At 35.6% G+C, this 23,862-nt stretch overlaps 1 protein-coding gene across 3 annotated transcripts in view; it reads right to left on the reverse strand.

The window, feature by feature from the left end:
- Nucleotides 1-14,952, reverse strand: part of RCSD1 (RCSD domain containing 1) — a 31,170-nt gene extending 16,218 nt beyond the window's left edge. The window contains exons 1-2 of one of the 3 annotated variants that reach the window (XM_087966576.1): nt 14,584-14,936; nt 13,514-13,631 (exon numbers count right to left, since the gene is read on the reverse strand). Coding sequence is in view for 1 of the 3 variants with exons in the window: in XM_026664044.2 (XP_026519829.1) it covers nt 14,584-14,634 (51 nt within the window). In the remaining 2 variants the exon portion in view is untranslated. Of the gene's footprint in view, nt 1-9,372; nt 9,400-13,513; nt 13,632-14,583 lie in introns of those variants that run through there. The other 2 variants (XM_026664044.2, XM_087966577.1) reach the window with 2 other exon arrangements.
- Between the last annotated feature and the right edge of the window lie 8,910 nt (nt 14,953-23,862).

Below are 23,862 nucleotides of genomic sequence, written 5' to 3' on the forward strand. Positions count from 1 at the left end.
ACTATCTGTCTAAAATAATAAGATATTTTATCAAAAATGAAGGAATAGAAAAAAGAACAAGTTGTCATTGTTCTCAAATATATGATTTCAGTTTAAAGAAGAAAGTGCAAATAAAGTTGATGGAATATCAAGGAATCAGCCCTGCGCAGAAGGAAGACGGTGAATTATCAGAGCCTTTATTCAGACTGTTTTTTTTCTTCACAAGTTGAAGTATGGAGTCAAACACAGCAGAAATTACTCAGGAAGTGGGTGTGTGAAGCTTGTTTTGGCCTGTTGATTATTTCCATAGAAGGAAATTCCACAATGTCTGTTCTGATTGAAAGCATGGGAGCAAGCTAGGCCCCTTGCTCAAGAAACAAAACAGGCTAAGAGATAAGTAAACAAATGGCTGCAGTTCTAAGTACACTAATCTCCTTTTTCCAATGAGCAACTTTTTTCCCCCAACTTGCTTTATTTTCCCTCTTGCTCTGCTATATTATGGTGCTGGGCAGTCTACTAAAATCTGCAGAATTATATTGACCTTACATCTACTAAAAAGCCTTCCACTGATTTTAAGAAGTAGCTGTAAATATCTGAAGTTTAAAAAGCAGCAAACTTTCTTTGTGTTTCCCTATAGTTCTCTCTTGAAGAGGTGAAATAAGAAATAGTATGGACCCCATTTACCTTAATTGTAACAACATACAGATTCCTGCCTTTAAAGCTGGTAATAGTTGTCACCTAAAGGTTTGTATTTTTTATTATCTATAAATTGACAATGTTTAGGTTAAAACCGATCTTGATTCAGTGAATAGAAAGGCAATTATGTGACAGGGATCAATGCCTTCTTAGAATGACTGAGGGTGTACTTAAGCAAGTTTCTTCTTGCTAAAGGACAATTGGGGCTTAATAGGAACATAATCAATCCCTATTCAAGAATTCATTTGCCTGGGATGAATGAAATTCAATATGGCAGCTCTTTTTTAGAGAAAAAATTCTTTCAAAATTATATTAATATTAAACATGAGATTTTAGGAATTCATATATCAAATTTTCTTTCCAAGAACTGTGTAGGATTATTGCTTTCAATTTTTGAAGGAACAAGATGCAATAACCAAACTGGGAAAATGAAAACTACTATTTTAATATGGGCATAAATTGATGGTGATTTTCTACCTGAAAGAAAAGCAGAGTGATGTGAGAGACAAAATTTGCTCTGGCAACAAACAAAGCAAATGCAAGACTGCCTTGCACAGCTTCTCTCAAACAATTTACAGGAAACATCTGTGAACTGCAGGAAGCCACAAAGATAAAAACAATTGACCACTTTTTCAGTTGAACACCAACAATCTATACCAGTTGAATAGTTAACAATATTTCTTGTCCAAAAAAAAGCTTTCCATTTAATTTCTTCTCTCCTTGCTTCTGTGACCTCTTTGCCTGACTGGATAGAATAGCATTACACTGTGTCAAGAGTTCCTGTGACAACTACAAATTCATAAATAGAACTTGGCCAGAGAAATGTCCAGTCGCGGTTAGAATTTTTCCCATGAGGGTACATTTGAGTGAAGGCTAAATCTGAATTAGTTTAGAAGGAGTCACGTGCTCAGGGGCTTCTTGAAAACTCCATAGTACATAAATTCAAATATGTAGAACCATTGATGTTTGGGAAACAGAAGTAGTAATAGTAAGCAGAATAGAGTTGGAAGGGACCTTGGAGGTCTTCTAGTCCAACACTCTGCTCAAGCAGGAGACCCTATACCATTTCCAACAAATGGTTGTCCAGTCTTTTCTTAAAAACCTCTAGTGATAAAGTACCCTTGACTTCTGGAGGCAAGCTGTTCCACTGGTTAATTGTTCCCACTGTTAGGACTTTTCTGATTCCAGATTGTTTCTCTCCTTGATTAGTTTTCATCCATTGTTTCTTATCTTGCCTACTGGAGCTTTGGAAAATAAGCTAACCCTTTCTTCTTTGGCAGCCCTTCAAATATTGGAATACTGCTATCATGTCACCCCCTACTCCTTCTTTTTTCTAGACTAGCTATACCCAATTCTTGCAACTGATCTTCATATGTTTTAGTCTCCAGGTCTTTAATCATATATATATATATATGATACTTCCAATTTTACGCGGGAGAAAACCCGAAGGCTGGTGCTTTCACTTTGTGCCAGTGCAAGCAGTGTGTGATCAGAGCTGCCATCTCTCTATAAATACTGGTGGTGGGGGATGGTGCGCTGGGCTGGTTGGCTGCGCTGCTGCGCTTCTCGGAGAAGAACAAAGCCGAAGACACAAGCCTAAAGATGACGAATGAGATTTCATCGAAACGTCGCCAAGATACTTCCAATTTTACGCGGGAGAAAACCCGAATAACCAAAGATCCACATACAAATACCCGCGAAAACCTCAGAAAACAGAAGCCTGATGATGGCAGATGAGATTCTGCCGAAACGTTGCTACAACAATAGGCTGCCCCAAATTCAAATCTGAAACCACTGTAAAAGCCTGACTCACAGATGAACACTATACAGAAGCCTGATGATGGCAGATGAGATTCTGCTGAAACGTCGCTACAACTTTAAAAGCACAACTACTATGACGTGGGAAAATACCGAACAAAGCTGAATGCCATACATGTAAGTACCATGAAAACTTAAGAATATATATATATATATATATATATATATATATATATATATATATATATATATATATATATATATATATATATATATATATATATATACGTCATTATTGCTTTAAAGTTAGCAAGCTTATCTGCCATCATCGGCTTCTATTGTGTCCGCTGTCAATAGGCTGCCCCAAATTCAAATCTGAAACCACTGTAAAGCCTGACTCACAGATGAACACTATACAGAAGCCTGATGATGGCAGATGAGATTCTGCTGAAACGTTGCTACAACTTTAAAAGAACAACTACAATGGCGTGGGAAAATACCGAACCAAGCCGAACACCATACATGTAAGTACCATGAAAACTTAAGAAAACAAATATATATATATATATATATATATATATATATATATATATATATATATATATACATACATACACACACACACACACACACACACACACACACACACACATAGAACTAAAATAGTTCTAGCTAGAAAGAATCACTTATATCTGAGATTTGCCCCTGCTTTCTCCCACTTGCCAGTTCAGACCCCTGCTATCATTGGAAGATAAATAAATAAGTAATAATTTGCCTTAATAAGAGTTATTCTTGAGAGGATATCTTTCTAAATTATGCTACAACAGTACTGTAACTGTACCACTGTACCTCTTCTGGCAAACTAAGGAGTTCTTATATAACATAGAGACAACTGTGGTTTATTAGTAAACTATATAGGTCACTTCAGATGGATATCCTTTGCCTGTCACTAGAATACTTTTAAACAGATTTTTACCAGTCTAAAGCAGTACAGCAAAAACATTCTCACGTCATTTAATTCCAGATCCAATGTAACCTACTAGTATTAAAAAAAGTTATGACTCTGTTTACATGGGATGACTGGACAAGTGAGCTACTCCACTGGACTCGCCGTAATATGCTGGGCATTTTTAAATCTTTCCATTTACGACCAACAAGATCTTATTTTTCTATGCCAACCTTTCTTCCCATTTTAAATGCCAACCCCACTACACACACACACACACTCACACACAAGTCTGCAGAAGTGAGATGTAAAAGGAATACAGAGACAGAATATCTACACGCACCATTTTTTCCAGGACAATCTTTAAGCAGAAGAGAGAGAAGTCAATCTTCCTTTAAAACTTTCAGCCTTGTGTTCTGCAACATATGTTGCACAACATGATTGACTGGAGAGAATTAGTTTAGACCCAAATGTTAATATCTATTTTGACTCATATTTGCAGCAAACAGAACCTTCTGCAAATAAAATGTAAAAGTAGAACATAAAATACTGAACTTTGTCTTCCTCCAGTTTACTACATAAGTAAGAAGACAATCTTAATGGATGAATAAGAAGGAAAAGGAGGAAAACACTAGTGTTCCACAGTGGAAAAAAATCTATAGAAAAATCTATAGAAAATCTATAGAAAAATCTATAAAAAATCTATTGAAGTCAACAGCTATGTTTCCCAGTAGCCAATGTGAAAGTCAGTTGCAAAGCTTGATTGGCACCCTGCCAAAAAGACATAGCTTTTGTACAGCATCTGCTGCATAGCACAATAAATACAAGGTGCCCTCAGTCAAAGTTCACTACAATTTTTATTTCCAAGAAATAAAAATAAATTTCAGAAGCTGATTTTTCTAAACATCAGAACGTTGAAATCTGAAAATAAAATTCAGAAACAATCAATAAATATCAGATATATTGGTAAGTTTATCACATTTATTAAATGGCAATTCAACAGCCAGCTAACATTATTTATGCATAGACATTTAAGATAGCCAAGATCCAAGAGAAATATTTTGAGTTATGTAAACATCACTACATCACGTGTAGAAAGATGCAAGTGTAGTCTATGGCTTCTCTAAATACAACTGATGAAGACCACCACCAAAACTTCAAGAGCTGTTGCCAATAGTTGGCAGTGTGATATTTAATAAATATTCAGATAATATTTTCCATAAGTATCCCAAGATATCAGCTGATAGAACAGCATTCTTGAGAGGTTTCTTGTATTTTCAACTAGAATTCAAAAGAGAATTAAAGAGGAATGCAGAAATGATATTAGCCACCCAATAATCTTTGGCACTCAAAGAGTTTCAGTAGTAAAGAGTTCATTGCTAATGGTTAGATAAAATGCCTTAGAAAAGGCTGAGTCTTTTTCTACTTTTTTCAATTGGCAGATAAAAACTTGCCAGTTACAATGTTGTCAACAGCTGGACTTGAATGTTAAATAAGTCTTTGGGAGACCATCAGTGAATCCTAGGGCTGGAAGCTAGACCAAGAAATCATAAAATTCAATTGCAAAACACTTCTTGAAGTTGGCAATGATTGTACAGTATCCAAGTAGTTACTAGGAGTCAAGCTTCAATCTGACAACAATTTTAGCTTAAGTTCAATTGCAAGCAGAATATATGAAAAAAAACAACCCACCAAAGTTATAATGTGGTGATTAAGGCACCAGGCTGGAAACTGAGAAACCCTGTCTTCTTGTGCCACCTTAAGCGTAAAACTAGGTGGGTGACCTTAGGCCAGTCACTTTCTCTCTTGCTCCTAGGAAGGATGCAGTGGCAAAACATTTCTGGAATCTTGCCAAGAAAATTGTAGGGACTTGTTGAGGCAGTTGCTAGAAGTCAACATTGACTTGAGAGCACAAAACCAAAGAAAAAAAAATTCCCCACCCTCAAGAAGACTAATGTATTTCTTTTTTGAACCCTGTAATGTCCCAGATATTTTTGATACGTCCATGAACCTGTTGCTTATTAGGCAACTATTGCTTGGTTATCTGAAATGGTGCATTTGATTATTCATATTTTGGAAAATGCTGTATGCTATCTTATAATGAGCAGGTCACATCTAACAAATGTACCTTCCTTAGTAAGAGACTAAAGTATCCACTAAAATTTGGCATCTTCTAAATAAATGGTTTGTCCATGATGATGGAAAAGAGGGCCAAATTTAAGTGGATTTAAATTTGTTTACTTATTTTTTGCACTTAAAAACTAATTCGACATAGCCCCATTGTTAAAGTGGCCTGATTTCATGTTGCCTTTTTCTGGATTCAGGTGGCCAAGGCCAGAGCAAAGCTATGATGAATATCAGGATATAGTGAATCCTCCTCAACTCTATTACCAACACTGAACTCATATATGATAATTGTATATATACAAATATAATCAAGACAGCTATTACATACACACACTCAGAGAGAGAGAGAGAGAGAATATGGTATTCATCCTCAAATATGGTGAAAGATATTCCTGTTCCATGGGCCACTAATGCACAGAACGTGGACTCACTTTTAAAAAAGGAAACAGTGTTTTTCTTAATGCATTTATTTTTTTCCAGAAAGACATTCCAAGAATGGTCTTACTCAGTGGCGGGATTCAAATTGTTGTACTTTCTGTGGGCGTGGCTTGGTGGCATGGCAGGGGAAGGATACTGTAAAATCTCCAGTCAGAGGTGGTATTTGCCAGTTCTCCGAACTACTCAAAATTTCCGCTACCGGTTCTCCAGAACTGGTCAGAACCTGCTGAATACCACCTCTAGTCTTATTACACTGTAGCAAGATGTTACCTAGAAGATTCATAACTCTCTATGAATATACTGTATATTCCAAGAACTCCAGGCTAGCCTTTTATTTTAAACATGTAAATTCAAGCATCTGCTAATAAAATGATTAATCTAGGTTGAAGGTATGTATTTTTCTCGGTTCTATAGCAGCGGCCCCCAACCTTTTGGGCACCAGGGACCGGTTCTGTGGAGAGAGATTTTTCTGTGAACCAGAGGGGGCGTGGTTTCAGGTGCTGCCTGCATCCTGCGGATAGGGCTTCGCTTGTTTGTGCCGTCTGGTTTCTGGCATGCCACAGCCTGATGCTCATTCATGGACTGAGGGTTGGGGACTCCTGTTCTAATGAATTCCTTAATGAAATCCTCCTGTTCTAATGAATTCCTTCTAATGAATTCCTTATCATAGAATATATAAACAAATTAAAACATCACAATTCATAAGACGGACAATGTGTTGCTTTTTAAGAATTACAACTTAAAGAATGTCAGAGCACTTAGAAGTAGTTTTCTTTCCTTTTCCTGGGTGAAGTTACCATCCTTGATTAAAAAGACATGTCAACCATCTTAATAATTGATAAAAGTCATGTTATGGTCTTAGTAACTGGTTCATCATCTTGACAAAAATAATGTTTCAACATTAAAGCAACATTGGTAACACTGGTACATTCTTATATATATACACACAGTATATATATAAGCAGTAGTGAGTCTTGGCATTCACATTGTCATCATGAGCTACTCTACGATTTAACATACAAGGCTTCTGCAGCAGTTCCTGTAAAAGTTTTGAATAGTAACCAAGATTAAAATTGCACATCTTTCGTTACCTTTTAAAAACCAAAAATAAAAACCTATATGCTCCAAACAGAATTTATTTCATAGTGAAGTAAATGCTATTTGGAGCATATACAGTAGGGTTTTATTTCTGTTTTGTTTTTTAATGATGACAAAAGATGTGCAATTTTAATCCTGGCAGGAAACAAGGCAATAAATCATATATAGCACTTCTTTTATCAGATATCTATATCTATAGCATTTCCTGAATGAGAATGGGAATCTGTTCTACTGTATGTTTCTTAGTAACCAGCAGTATACACAGTAAAGTGCCTTTACATTAATATTTTAGATGTAAATAATATGTTTTTCTCATATTTCCTCTGTACTTGAAATCATGCAACATCTGGAAATAAATGCTAATGATGGAAATATTATGAAAAAAATGTTCTTAAGCTTGCTAAGGTATTAATACTAAACTAAAAGAAACTAGTTTTTTTTTGGGTTGTGTTTTTTTTTTTTTTGTTTTTTTTTTTTTTTTTTTTTTTTTGTGTTGGTTTGTTTTGGGGTGTTGTGGTGGGGGGGGTTTTTTTGGGTGGGGGGGGGGGGGGGGGGGTGGTTTTTTTTTTTTTTTTGGGGGGGGGGGGTGGGGGGTGGTGGGTGGGGGGGGGGTTGTGGGGGTGGGGTGTGGGGGGGGGGGGGGGGTGGGTTGTGTTTTGGTGTGGTTGTTGTTTTTTTTTTTTTTTTGGTTTTTGTTTTTTTTTTTTTTTTTTTTTTTTTTTTTTTGTTTTTGTTTTTTTTTTTTTTTTTTTTTTTTTTTTTTTTTTTTTTTGTTTTTTTTTTTTTTTTTTTTTTTGTTTTTTTTTTTTTGTTTTTTTTTTTTTTTTTTTTTTTTTTATTTTTTTTTCTTGTTTTTTTTGGGTGGGTTTTTACCTAGGTATTTTGGTTATTAAACAATGGATAAAGGCTCCTCCAAAAGAAACGAATCTGAACTTCTTTTCTTCATTCCAACTGCAGCAGTGCTAGGCACATGGAATAACATCAGATCCTGCCTTTTCCATGCTTCAAATAAACTGGAACAGAAGGAATCTGGGATCTGGGACAATCATACAGTCACACACCCACACACCAGCTAGTATGGGAAAGGGAGGGAGGGAGGAAGTGATCTCATTCTGTTGATAGATCTATATCTCCTTTTGAAAAGACTATAAAAAACTGCAATCTTTTTGATTCTTTCCTGAGCAAAAGTTCCATAACAATGCTAAGGATGGGCAAAGGTAACTGAGAAACATTAGATGAACAATACTTTGGGGCATTCTCAGGAAGATCAAATGGTTCCATTCCTCAAAGCACTATATCTGCTTGATCAATGAGTTATAAATCTATATCCGTAATATCTACATCAGTATATGCAGTAGTGTGTGTGTAAAAAGTAGGATCAATTGATAGATCGTGGCGTACTGTCATACAATCAGCTTTTGTCAAATAAGGATCTGGCTATCTTGACTGATAGACAGTGTCCATTTACCTCATTAAACAAAATGTGCTTTGTTTGATTTGCTTAGTGTTTCAGAATTTGTCACAGGATTGCAGTCTGTTAACTATGATTTATCATTTAGGTTGTCAAGTGAACTTGGCCAACAGTATTTAATAAATAGTAAAATAAACTATGGTTTAATATGCTACATGATTCCAACCATAATGTGTCACTGTAATAATTATCCCACGTTGATTCAGAATTTTACACATAGAATGGAATTCTAACTTTAAAGGATCAAAGTGGCTAATGACAACTCATACCTGTACAATCAGCACAGGCCCCCCCAAGGCTGTGTGCTATCTCCACTTCTCTTCTCTCTATATACCAATGACTGCATCTCAAACGATCCATCTGTTAAAATACTGAAGTTTACTGATGACACAACAATGATTGGTCTCATTCGAGGCAACGATGAATCTGCATACAGACAGGAGGTTATAGAACTTGCCTCGTGGTGTAACCGGAACAATCTGGAACTGAATACACTCAAAACCGTAGAAATGGTGGTAGACTTTAGAAGAAACCCTCCCATACTACCATCTCTTACAATACTAGACAACACAGTATCAACAGTAGAGACCTTCAAATTTCTAGGTTCTACTATATCACATGACCTAAATGGACACCAAACATCAAAAACGTCATAAAAAAAGCACAACAAAGAATGTTCTTTCTGCGCCAACTCAGAAAGCTCAAACTGCCCAAGGAGCTGCTGATACAGTTCCACAGAGGAATTATTGAGTCTATCATCTGCACCTCTATAACTGTCTGGTTTGGTTCTGCAACCCAACAGGACAGACACAGACTTCAGAGGATAATTAGGACTGCAGAAAAAACAATTACTATCCACCTGCCTTCAATCGAGGACCTGTATACTGTACGAGTCAAAAAGAGGGCTGTGAAAATATTTACAGACTTCTCACATCCTGGACATAAACTGTTTCAACTCCTTCCCTCAAAACGACGCTATAGAGCACTGTACACCAGAACAACTAGACATAAGAACAGTTTTTTCCCAAAAGCTATCACTCTGCTAAACAAATAATTCCCTCAACACTGTTCAACTATTTACAAAGTGTGCACTACTATTACTGTTAATCTTCTCATCACTCCTTATCACCCATCCCCTCCCACTTATGATTGTAGGATTGTAACCTTGTCGCTTTTATCCTTACGATTTATATTGACTGGTTCCTAGTATTATTTGATTGTTGATTGTACCCTATGACTATCATTAAGTGTTGTACGTTATGATTCTTGATTCTTAACGAATGTATCTTTTCTTTATGTATACTGAGAGTATTTACACCAAGTCAAATTCCTTGTGTGTCCAATCACACTTGGCCAATAAAAAGTATTCTATTGAAAACGCCTTCCAATTTCCATAGAGTGGCCCAGGCCAAATTAAGAAGCATGAAACTAAGATGTATTTTGTTAGGTTTCCTTTTTCTCTTCCAAAGACACATATCTTCTTTTCCGTTCCCTTGTAATTAGGATAAGGAGATTTCATTGCCAGTTTTGCTTTGGACACAATTTCAGACAATATGGGGAAGCCTTTAAATAACTGTCTTGCTTTTTAGAAGAATATGTACCTCTCTGGGTTCCCTGGGAACTACTATAGTAGGTTTGTGAAACACTTTTCCAAATGGTTTACAGAACTCTAGTAATGATCGAAATTAGAATTATCCAGACCTTGGAACTATATCAATTTCTATTCCACCAGACAAACAGTATTACCAATTTCCTTCCTTCTACAGCAGGCAACAGCTGTTGTAAACATTAAACTTCATCTTATTTGGAATGAGTATCCTCAATTCTTTGAGATATCCACAATGTTATCTTTAATGCAGCATGATTAAAATTTAAAGATAATTCTACAAAATGAAGGAAAAATTACTAAATAGCCAAAAGCATGGGACTGCCTCTTCCTGATTTCATCTGCCCATCTTACCAGACCCAATAGAATGGACATATTATGCAGTGGTGGGATTCAAATTTTTTTACTACCAGTTCTGTGGGTGTGGCTTGGTGGGCATGGCAGGGGAAGGATACTGTAAAATCTCCAGTCAGAGATGGTATTTGCCAGTTCTCCAAACTACTCAAAATTTCCGCTACCGGTTCTCTAGAACTGGTCAGAACCTGCTGAATACCACCTCTGATATTATGGGTTGCCTCTTCTAGGGAGCTTCATCCCTAGGTGGTAGGCTTTTCTGCCATAGTCTCTGCATTGTGGAATCTTCTCCTCAGAGATGAGATCAGCCTCATCAATGCTGAGTATTCAAAAATGCCTCAAAACCTGGATATTTCAACAGGTCTAAGGACCCCAAGGGACAAGTAAACAAGTGATGTGGCTCTCATATTGTTAATATTCCTCTGCGTATTCATTTCCTACTGTTTTACTTTAGTTTTATAATTTTAATGCTTTTAAATGATTAATGGTATGACAATTTTATATTTCTACTGTTTTACTAGATTGCTGTACACCAGTCAGTCATTCACTATGAGATTTGTAGCCATTTAAATTTGATTAATTATTAAAAATTAAAAAAATAATACCATACAGTTGGATGGTCTATTAAGAAATATTCCACCCTAATGTGTTATTTATTTATTTTATTTATTTTCCAAAAGGAAACCTACTGTAATTCTTTAAAGCAAACCTCAAACTACAAGTCCTTAGGAAGCTGTATTCTAAGATTGTCTTTACTCCCTTTTATTTCATAAATAATAGATATCATTTGTGTACTATGCTCAAATGGCAATTTCTATTTGCATAATCTATAGTGATAAACTTCTGCTAATTACTATTTTCACTCTTTAACAAATACACGTCTTATTCATATATTACAATTTTAAACTTACTACTTGTAGCTGCCACTGATTTGGGGTAGAGGTAATAAATAATTACAATGGAGAGGACAGTGGTATAAATGAGTCATCAGTCTGGTCTGTTTTGCAAATTCTGTTGTTATAATTATCTATATAACATAAGATAGTATCAACAATGTTTTTTTTCCATAAGGCGATTCATGGGAAATATTTGAAGTTCATTTGCAGATTTCGTTCATACCCTTTACTTTAATATTAGTTTTGGGAAACATAAATATCTGAAGAATCTATCTCCAATCACTTCCGTCTGTATGAAAACAAATTATACGGCTGGCATAAGGAAAAGAGAAAGTGTCTTTTTTCAGTGTGTATACACGTTAAGACTAATCTGTAAAGAATTTTTTTTGTTGTGTAATTGTGTAATTATATACAGTAGGCCAGGATCTCCCCACCAGTTTATCAGAAGTACAGGTAGTCCTCGACTTACAACAGTTCACTTAATGAGCATTTGAAATTACAAAAGCACTGAAAAAATGACTTGTGACCATTTTTCACACTTACAACTGTTGCGGCATCCCCATGGTCACATGATTTACATTCAGGACATTTGACAACTGACTCACATTTATGATGGTTGTAGCCTCCCAAAATCATGTGATCACCTTCTCTAATCTTTTGACAAGCAAAGTCATTGGGAAACCAGATTCACTTAACAACCGTGTTACTAATTTAACAACTGCAGTGATTCATTTGACAAAAGTGGCAAGAAAAGTAAAATGGGGCAAAATTCACTTAACAAATTTCTCCCTTAGCAACATAAATTTTGGGCTCAATTGTGGTCGTAATTTGAGGATTAACTGTAATTTATGTCTGTCACCTAATTCAAACTTCTGCTACTTCATAGCCACCTCACCACAAAGATCTATGATACACTTCGAATTCTAGAAGATTGCCATAGCAATCTTAAAATTGGGGAATGTTTCCTAGACAAAGGACTTCCTAAATACTATCTTGACTCTCACCGTGGTGGTTTCCTGTACAAGTTCAGAGTCTAACATGCCTAGCCACTTAGCTGTTATCATCCCATGTTCTCTGAGGAACCAACATTGTGAAGTATGAAAAATGCCACTCCAGAGGCATTCTTTCTTATGCACGTACAAAAGAGACAGAGCTTGCATTGTGATGGCATATTGGCCCCTTCTTGTTATTTGTATGGATACTTGTGACAATTACCCTACCTTAAATTTATATTATGGATGAATTCTTCTTGATTAATTTTTATCTATCTTGTGTTCTCTACATTTATTTATTTTCTTCAGATGATTTTACCACAGGACAGTAAAAAGGCAAGGAACATTCTGACAAAGCATACAGAAATTTATGAGTTATGCTAGCTGGTTTCTGCATGTGATTCTCTAAACAGGAAATTAATCTTTTTAAAGATTAAATTGATAAATCTTCTGATCCAATCTGTTATTGCCTTTAAAGTTGCCTTTGAAAGTGGACATTCAAAAATATTTTGGCTTATACAAACACTGAACAAAGCTCAATTTTTCTTGTCATGAATACTTACAAAAAGCACTAATCTAGAGATTCATTCTACCATGTATGAATGAATAACACAAATAACACAACATTACCAAATAAGGGCTGATAAAGGCTGAATTCATAGATAATCTGAAACTAGAATTTTTAAAACCATGTCTTGTTGAACAAGCCATTGTGACTTGGTTTGTATACAACACTAAACCAGAACGACAATTTTACTAAACACTAAAAAGCAAACATGTAAATTATAACTTATTATTATGTGTAAACCCAGCAAAGAATTGGAAAAGGTCATATAGAAACCAAATCTAAGGGTTCAGTATGCAATTTGATTCACAATTATTTTCTCCTTAAATAATACCTAATTTTGATAATCTCAATCCTGAAATCTTATTTGTAAATATTACAGTTTTCCCACTAAATAAATCAAGGTATACATTAGCTTCTTTTAGTTCTTTTCAAATTAACTGAATAACAGGGAATGAGATAAGCATAAGTATCTTCACTTTTCTACTTTTTTGAAATCATTGAAGACTAGCTAAAAGGTAGACGACAAGTCCTTTCAAATATATAAGATCTAAACAACAGATTTGATAAATAGCAAAACAGCCTACCTATTAACCACTTCACAAGTAAAGTACCCAGTCAGTTGTCAGCATGCCACCGTGTGTGTACACAGGCACGTTTGGACATATATGGACCTATAAAGATCTAATAGGTTCTTCCTTCTGCCTTGAAATATGAAAACAAAGAACATAATATTGCATTTGCTAGCACCACTATTTTGTGTGTTCTTCTCATGTTTTCATGGACATGTTTTATGTCCTGCTCAGTAGATTATTAATTCTCAAATTATTTAATGCCAAACTATCAATTTAATGATGTATTGATATGATAGTGGCAAGTCAGTAGTTAAAAGAAAGATATGCTATCCATAGAAAGTTACAATATTAATAAGTCCTATTGACAGAATTGCAATGCATGAAACTTTTTCTACAATTCTGCAATTGCTAAAGTAAGTGAGAATGTATTTTTAATATAACAAGTACAGAGTTACAACTTTTTTCCTGGAATCTATATATCCACACAATTAAAATAAGAAAAAAATTGACTACCGCTGTTTTTATGACATGTTGGATTTGTGCGTTTGTGAGGTAATATGAAGTAGAAGAAGCTTTTCTAAGTAGTGCATGTATGAACCAAGAAAAGATGATAAGAAATTGAGACCAATGATATGAAGACTAAGAATACAAAAGATAACATTTGAATCAGAGAAGAAAACTTCAACCTGAGCAATGGCTTTTGTGAATATGTTAACTATTAAAACTGAATTTCCAAATTCTCTCCCAATACATTATAATTAGTTTCAAGTAAAACATAAACAGACAAACCAAATTTCCATTATTTTACATCGGCCTTAAATATGAACCTTCTTATGAAGACACATAGATGCTTTGAGTCAAGTAAAATTAACCTGGTTCAAGTGCAAAATTCTCTGAGAAGGGCAAAAATGGTATTTAATTCCTCACACTAACACTATTGCCCATTAATGAGTAAGCAGTTGAGGTACATGCTTGAAGGCCTTGATTATCTGGGCTGTTTAAGGTTTAACTATGTTTATTTTAAAGTTCCAAAATACCACAGAGCTAAATAAGAGAGAAAGTAAAAAATAAAATAAGTTTACCTCTCTGTTGTGCAGGTGTGGGATGGTCTTGGGAAGTATTTCTTCCCCCATCCTGTTCTTTTATTTTTCCCTTATTTCCTCTGTTTGTTCAAAGCTTCTGACCAGGCAGGGAAAGAAAAAAAAAAAGAATAAGAATACACTGCTTGGGAGTATAAAAATCCAAGTTCCAGCTTAGCTTAGTGTCAAGAGTCCTATGTGGCCTGCTGTAAAGGCTGGGGGGGGGGAGTTGAGGGAGGAGAGGAAGAGAGGGTGGGGAGAGTGGGTGTTTAGGGAGACAAAGCAATCAAGGTTTAAATTTAGACGCAAAACTAAACAGATACTGCCTTTCCAGGAGTGAGGGGAGAGAAGAGAGAGCAACAGAGAATTGGTTATGCACCCTATTTTTGCCTTTCTCGTTATTTCTCAAGTTTCTACTTCCTCTTCTTACTACATCTTTTTTTTTTTCCGGTAAAAGCTTTTGTTCTAGTATTTTTCCATAGTTTTCTGGATCTCTCTTCTTTAACCCAACAAGCAAAAGAGGAGGCTATTTACCCGTTTAAAGTATTAAGGCAATGTTAAGGCCACCTTCCAGAAACATAATCCAATAGATGAGGCATAAGGCTTTTAGCAAGCCATCTTTTAATTGTCACAGATTGTATACAAATACTTTAAAAGAGGACAAGGTCGGGTAGAGAACCTCTACATTTTGGCACGGCAATATTAATTGCCTTTTGTTGCAGATGTTTATATTTGCAAATCCTGTAAATTGGTGTTCTATAAACTGTCCTTTTAGGCCAGTAGCCTTTCTGTGTCTTCCAGTTTTGTTGACTTATAGCTCTCATAATTTCTCACCAACACAGAAAAAGGTCATGCTATGTGAATTGTAACCACACATATCTGGAGGGTGCCAGATTGGGAAAGACTAACTTTAAAGAGACAGAAGGAAACATGCCAAGTTATGTTTAATCCTTTCTGCACCCGTGCCAAATCAGCTGTCACTCCAGCAAATCAACTTCCAGAATGGAATCAGGAGAACGCCAGAAAGGTTTCTCTTGTCTGTCCAGCCCTAACATTGTTTTCCACTGATATAAGAAACAATGTAACCTCTATGTTTTCTTCCTTGTCTGTTTGTTGAAAAAAAAAAGGAAGTATCGGTTTAAAAGTATTTGCTGAACTTTTAAAATTTTTGAGCCTGAATCATTACAATTCTGTTTAGTGGTGGCACTTTAATCATAACTTAAGACATAGCTACCTTTTCTGCAAAGAAATTAGGTTAATTAAGGCCATTTCTGCAATTAAGGCATCACTCAGTTTTTAGGTCAATAAATTACTAGTGATTTATTGCCTTGGTGATGTGTGGTGACATTAGGACCAATCAGAAGAAGGAGTGAAAGAGAGCCACTTAACCTTTCCTCAAACTTAAAGGAATCTCAAATGTGGGCATTGACTATTCTATTGTAGAAAGTTAGCACCCATCCCCTCTCCTAGAAGAAATAAATATTTTGAGAAGTATTAAAAAGGCAGAATATTATATTTCTCTAAATGAGAAATGGAGAAACATGTTTTTTTTAGAGGCAGGAAGCAGATTCACTCTTAATAATCCTCACCTTTCTTAACAGCCCTCAGCAGATTTCATCAGTACTTAAGAGATGAAGAGATAGATAGCTCTATTCATAAGCAAACACCCTTACCCAAGTTCCAACAAAGGTAGGATTAGCCCTCAGCCACAATGGGAATTGCCCAAAGCCCCTTCAGTGCATCACCCTCAGAAACCTCAACCAAACTTAGCTCAGACAAACTCCTAGGATTTGAACATGGCCCCATGGGAGTCTGATAACACCCAATAGAATACATGTTCTTGAACAAGAAGTTCAAGTGCAAAGCCCAAGAGAAGGTATAAATAGCCCCCACTCTCAACTCCATTTGTCAGCTGCATCAAAACCACAAACACATACTTCTGTTCATAAATAACTGGACCCTCTTTCCAATCAGCCTCCAGTCCCCATTTTGTCTCCAGTGCCTTTCTCCCGGTTTGGAACTGAACTAGATGGATATTTCTTCCAACACTATGTTTTAATATATTCAAATTTTACATTCACACTTTTAAAATACTATGTTTTGTTTTCATGTGTGCATCATTTAACGTATACAAATAATGGCTATGGCTGCTAAACAGGAAGTAGATATTTCTGTAGTTCTCGTAACATTTAATGGCATGCAAGCAGAAGTAGTTTGGTGGGGGTGGGGTGGTGTATACTTTTCTTCATTCCTGCAACTGTCTTTCTGGCAATATATCTCTGATTTCAAAGTACAAGAGAATTTTCACAGATGCAGTTGTATGTGTACTTCTTCTGAGGTTTTATTTTGATTTAAATCCAAATAGTCTCTGAGGATCCTAGGATTCTCCACCAGACTAAAAAAGGCAAAGGAGGATTACAGGATGAGAGGAGAGGGTCAATAAATAAATATAGCTAGGATGTCAGTAAACACATCTCCAGTGAGGACAAATATCTTACGGGAGGAAATGATAAATATATCCTTTGGTAGCCGCTTCCAAATGAAACATCTCAGTGTTTCTTTTTATTACAAAAGAATACAAGCAATGCCAGAAAATTGCAGAAGGATCCTTTCTGTCAGGTTGGGCCTAGTCTTTCTGCAGATATCTATGCTCTATAGATGATGATACTTGCAAGAAAATGAAAAAGGTGTTCTTTTTTTTTTCCAACATAGTTTACATGGCATCAGGAAAATGGTGAATATGATACTATTTCTTCCCAATAGATTCTTTTACTAAACCTCAGAACACAAACAGAAAGAAGCAGAAATGGAACAGCTGTGAAATAAAGCCAATTCAGTTGAGCAATCTTATCTGCTCTCATGGTCTGATTTTTGGTTACTGTACCCACTTTAGCCTATTTACTTAGAGGACCTTTACTTAGGAGACCTTTGGTCCATTAGGTTTGTGATCTAACAGAATAACAGAGTTGGAAGGGACCTTGGAGGTCTTCTAAACACCTACTCAAGCAGAAGATTCTATATTATGTATGACGTTACTGTCCAAACTCTACTTAAAAACCTCCAGTGATGGAGCACGCAACACTTCTGCAGGCAAGCACTTCCACTAATTAATTTTTCTCACTGTCAGGAAATTTCACCTTAGTTCTAGGTTGGATTTCTTTCTGATTAATTTCCATACGTTGCTTCTTGTCATGCTTTCAGGAGTTTTAGAGAATAGGTTGACTTCCTTTTCTTTGTGGTAGCCCCTTAGATACTGGAAGACTGCTACCATGTCATCACTACTCCTTCTCTTCATTAGACTTATTGTATTCTTTAAGCAATAGACATCTAATCAGTGTATCAGCAAGTTTGCAGCTGGGTGTTTCTCCCATGTTGTTAACCATGTTTGTAGACAGAGGGGAGAAAGGGAAATGGATTTGGATTTTAGGAAAAAAATGAACTTTTGTGGGGGTTGGGGGGACACAGGAATGAGTTAGGGACTGTTTGAACTAGGAATAGGGCAAAGGGAAAGAGACCATCAAGTGACCATTCAGCTGAAGCATTAAGGAGAACAAATCTAGTCTTGCTCCTTTTTTTAAGTACATCAGTTCAGAAAAAGAAACAAAGTTAACTGAGATCCAATAGTGCCAGAGATGGCTTCAAACTGGCTTAAAGTTATCATTAGATGTGGCCTAAAGTTAAGTTGGACAGGTATCAAAGGCTGGTCCGATTGTAGTGGTGCTTATAATTAATATCAAAAGGATATTGGTGTATAGTGGCCCAGGCATTACATCAGAGATAGCAATATAGATTCTGAAATTCAGAAACTGCACAGTTTATGTGAAAATGTTGTTCTATATTTAAACCAGTGGGCAAAAGAGAATATGGAATTTCTTTTTCCCTGCAATAAACCTTTCAGGAAATCACAATGATTAAAACTGATGAGTTCCCCCCCCCCAAAAAAAATTTCTTATTGTACTTTCCTATTCTTCCATTATGTTTTTACACAATAGGCCAAATAATTCTAAATCTGTTACAACAGAAACCTGCAAATGTTCACAACACACATTAGTCCAGTGCATATTTCACTTCACACAATCATGTTTATTTGGGATAAAAGTATAAAAATATATCGTGAGCTCAACTGGTATGTTTCTGAAATAGTATAACAGTCATTAAACCTGGAAATCATACCGTATTGGATAAGGTTTTGAGCAAGGGTACATCAGCTGCAATGTTGAGAGCATTTGCCAACAGCAGAACTACTAAGTTATCTGTTGAAAAAGAAGAGAACAATTTTTTAGGGTTCTCCTGTGGTTCTGCATTGTTGCCAAGAAAAGCCATCATTGCCATGAAGTCACCAGATTCGAGCTTAACTGCGAGGAACCTCACTTTTATAGAAGATGTAGTAAGAGAAAGAGCTTTGTATTTTTCAGCTTCATGAACTCAGAAGCCAACATCCTGTTTTGACCTGAGTGTTGTAAGTCTTTAAACTTTCTCAGATAATCCCAACAGGAAATGAATATAGGCTGTTCCTAGTATGATAAATTTGCTTTTTGACTCAAAAGATTAGATAAGAGCATCTTTAAAAAAAACTTCCTTTCTTTCTATGGATTTATCTGAACAAAATGAGGCTAGTAGAGATACGTTAGAAAATTTTGCTGCTTTTGAGCAACTGCTTTTAAGTTCATTTGAACATAGTGATTCTACAGTACAGAGAGCATTGACAGATTCCTGAAATGTAATTTTGAAGGAACCAGGTTACTTACAACAGAAAGCTGTCCTTAGAACCAAATACATAGTTTGCATATAATGTGTTCTCACCCAATTTAGTGTACAGTGAGGCTTTTTCTGCTCTAAAAAGCATATTACTTTTATACCAGCATAGTAAAGAGGAACTCTGAATACCATACTGTAGTTTTCTCCCATCTAACTGTTTCTGTTGACTCTGTTGAAACTGCAATTTTCAGAATTTATAGCCAGAAAGATGTTTGGCTGTACTCACTGCATATGTGGGAACATATCTATTTTTTAATTGAATAATGTTTGTTCAACTAATTATGAAAGAAGATGAAATGTTTGCTGTAGATGATTACAATGGTAATACTAACTCTTAAATATGAAGTTTTCACACAAGAGTGTATTAGAGTTCAATTTTATCTGTCAAATAATTGCAAAAAGCTATTTGAAAAGGTTATTTACCAACTGTCACATGCACATAATTTGTCCAACTAACCATAAATAGTGATCAGACAGGTGTAGATATTAATGAACTGACACCTAAAGAGGAAGTTGATATAGTTTATAAGTCTCTGCTACAGCATTTCCTAGAAAAATAATCTACATGTGGGAAAAACTGATTATGGGAAAAATAGACGTTGCACGGAAACATCAAATAATTCACTCCAGTAGGACACAGACACAGTAGTAATCTATAGCTATATTGCATAATGGAGCATTAAGACCAGGACAAGAACATCTGAAAGAAGACAGATGTTTCTATGATGGAACATTGCTGGCACATTTAAAGGCTGGATTGGCTCAACTCACAAAGGAAACAGATTATTCATAGAGAAGCTTGGCTTTCCATTAAAGGACTGATATCTGGACAGAGGAAGTAGATTAGCCAGATAGGGTTGGCATCAAACAGTGAGAAAGTTTTCAGGATGCAAGATTAGCCAATACATTTCATAGGCAATATAGCAGCACATATTTTGCAATGGTCGTGAAATCAGGGATCATCAGGAAAGGATAGGAAATGTGTACTCTAACTCTTAGCACGCCCATATATAAACATGAAAACAAATGTTCTATTTGATAGATATGAATCCTTTTATGCAGATTGCTTAAATATATGGAAGCAGCAATGCCATAATCCTTACTGGTTTTAAAGTTTAGGTTTTCTTTTGTTCTGCTAACTATTTTTGGGCATAATAAAGTTTCAAAAACCTTCCTATTAGACTCACATTGTCTGAGTGGGAAGGTGGGAATGGGGGCAATTCCATATCTCTGATTAATGGGTATATATGGCTATTACTCAGTAACAGAGTAAATGTGGTCTTTCGCCACAGATAATTGTTCAACAGTGACAGAGAATAGAAAGTCTTTGAAATTCTCTATTTGTTTAACTTTTCAGTTCATTTTTTTTCTTCTGTTCACTGATTTAGTTCCTCTTCTGGAAAGTAAGTAACTCTTCCCTCTCCTGCTACTCCCCTGAAAGTACTTTTCTAATGGGAAGCCAGGTAAAACTTGCCAGGTACTGTTCCACAATTATTCAGCATACAGTATTTTGTATCAACTCTGTGTTTTGAAATTTCAAACTATGGAAATAGCACCCTCTTGTGATAATGGAGTGGGAAAGATTATGCAAGATGAAGTTGTTGCTAGGTAATATTGCTGATGAAAATATGTGCAGAAGTTTTGATATATCTACTACTGTATCGAATAATAGAACATCACTCCAGGAAAATAAAAGTCTGATGCTTTTTTAAAAAAATAAAAAGCTATTAATATCTATTAAAACTGGACCTATAATTTAATTTGATTATTTTAAACTAATTTATTAAAATGATGCCCCATGTTAACAGAATAAAACAACTGGAAAGATTTCATAAGACATCTAGTGCAAACTCCTGCATGAAGCAGGAGCATTTTAAATTAAATTCATGCAGTTGATCATCTCCTAGGAATACAACCTCCCACTCCAAAATCAATAGGATTTATTGATACTAAGACTACAGTTTAGCCAGCTTGCTTTCTAACCTCAAGAGTCAATGCCTCAAGCTACAACTAAGTCTTTGGAAGGATAAAAAAGATTGGTAATTGCATCCATGCAGTTTCTTTGCAATGTTGTAGTCTACGCTACTGTAAGACAGTAGTCTAGGGATCTGCGGTGCTCTCCATCAAAGTACTAATCTCTAACAGAGTATAGCTTCAGAGATGTTACTCAAAGTATATGTTATTATCCACTAATATACTCTAAATAGCACTACATCACTTCAGATAAATGCTTATTTTTAAAAGGAGAAGAGTTATTTGTTTCTCTTTTCCACTGTAGAAATTAACAAAAATATTCTAAGTAACCTTATTTGTTAAGCTGAACTCTTATTCTTCTTTTATTTTTCTTATATGTACCCATTTCATGTATTCACAACTATGTATACACTTATACTTATTATCTTGTAAACAATTGGCAAATCAAATAAATAAATAAAATAAAATAAATAAATGTACCAATAAACTATAATTAAAAATGACAGTGGGGAGGGACAAACCAAACATACCACACATTTTTGCCTTAGAATGCCTTTATTTACATTAATACTCATGATTAGCTTAACTGTATCTGTTTTTAAAAAATGGTTTTGAGAGTTCACACAGCTCACTGAATCATAAACTACTTATTTGTGAATAAAATACCTGAATTTCTCCTCTTACTAAATACTGCTAAATTCGACATCATATTTGTCTGTGAAACATGGCTCAACGCATCTCTCCCTGACTCCATTACCACAGTAAGAGACTATCATGTTTATCGATCAGATCATGAAATCTGTAGAGGAGTTGGTGTTGCTATCTTCTATAAAAAGTCCTTACATCTAAAAAACATCCAAGTTACCCAAGAGCTTGCTCTTCCTGAGACCATCATCTGTGAACTGTCCTCAAATATCACATTTCGATTCTTACTATGTTATAGAGCCCCTGATTATGACATCGAACATGTAAACAAGCTAAATTCACTCCTAACATGGGCAACATCCTGCCCACACGCTTTTATCTTTCTTGGTGACTTCAATCTACTGCATATTAACTGGACGCTAAACGAATGTAAAACTGAAACCGTACATGCAACCTTCTACAATGCTGTAACAGATCTGGGACTGGAACAACTAGTAACCAACAATACTAGACTTAACCACTGCCTTGATCTCATCTTCTGCAATAGTTTAAATTCAATTTATGGAATACAAATTAAAGAACCCTTTTCCAACAGTGACCACAACATGATTGACTTTTGTCTCAACATATGTCCACACAAAAATCATGACGTGATCCCCAATTATAACTTCAAAAAAGGCAACTATGATCTTATAGACAACGAACTCTCATCCCTTGATTGGCAATTTCTATTCACTGGATGCACTACTGTTGAAGACCATTACAACATATTTTTACTTGAAGTCAAAAGAGTCATCAAACTATATGTACCAATAACAACTCCAAAAACCAGAAAAAACAAATTACCCATAACAATCAGGAAGCTTCAATCCAAAAAGAAATCACTTTGGCGGAAAAACAAATCTGGTCACATTGCCAAATTTATGCCACCAGATAAAGACTGAATGCACTAATTATCATATTAAACAAGAGGAAAACCTTCTATGCACCAATTCCACCCGTGCTTTCTACAATTTTGTAAACAACAAACTAAAAGTCTCAAGCTCCATCCCACCCCTGAAAGGACCTAATGGTAGCAACTGCAACGACGACACCATTAAAGCCAACCTCTTAACACATTCTTTGGCTCAGTATTTGTAAACAGCAATGGATCATGCCCAGTATTTCCTAGTCGAACCACAGACAACTATGATGATCTAATACATATTGATTTTACAGAAGACTATGTTGAAAAAGCACTATGCAATCTAAAACCATCTCTATCTATTGGACCAGATGGAATATGTGCCTACTTCTCAAAAAAGTTATCCACTGCCATAGCCAAACCTCTAAGCATAATCTTTGAAAAATCTTTCAGGACCAGCTCCTTGCCAAACCTATGGTCACAAGCCACAGTCATCCCCATCTTCAAAAAGGGAGACCCCAGCCAAGTTGAAAATTACAGACCATCTCTTTATGCTGCGTCACCTGCAAAGTCATGGAATCAATTATTAACCAATCCATTATCCTCCACTTAAGAGACAAACAACCTACTCTCTAATAAACAATTTGGTTTCAGAAAAAAACTATCCTGTAATCTGCAACTCTTACACTGCAAAAACATATGGACTTCACAACTCGATCAGGACAAAGCAATAGACACAATCTACATAGACTTCTGTAAAGCCTTTGATTCAGTGGTACACAACAAACTATTCCTAAAACTAAAACCTTATGGTATCTCTGGACACTTGCATAACTGGATAGAAGCTTTCCTATCAAACAGACAACAAACGGTAAAAATTGGGAGCGTCCTATCAAATTCTGTACCTGTCAACAGTGGTGTCCCCAAGGGAGTGTTCTAGGACCAACTTTCTTCATACTCTACATAAATGACCTCTGTAATCATATTAAGAGCAACTGCGT

This window comes from Notechis scutatus, chromosome 5 (genome assembly GCF_049901735.1).
Source record: "Notechis scutatus isolate UNSWTSFEM ecotype Mainland chromosome 5, rNotScu1.2, whole genome shotgun sequence".
Classification (NCBI taxonomy): domain Eukaryota; kingdom Metazoa; phylum Chordata; class Lepidosauria; order Squamata; family Elapidae; genus Notechis; species Notechis scutatus.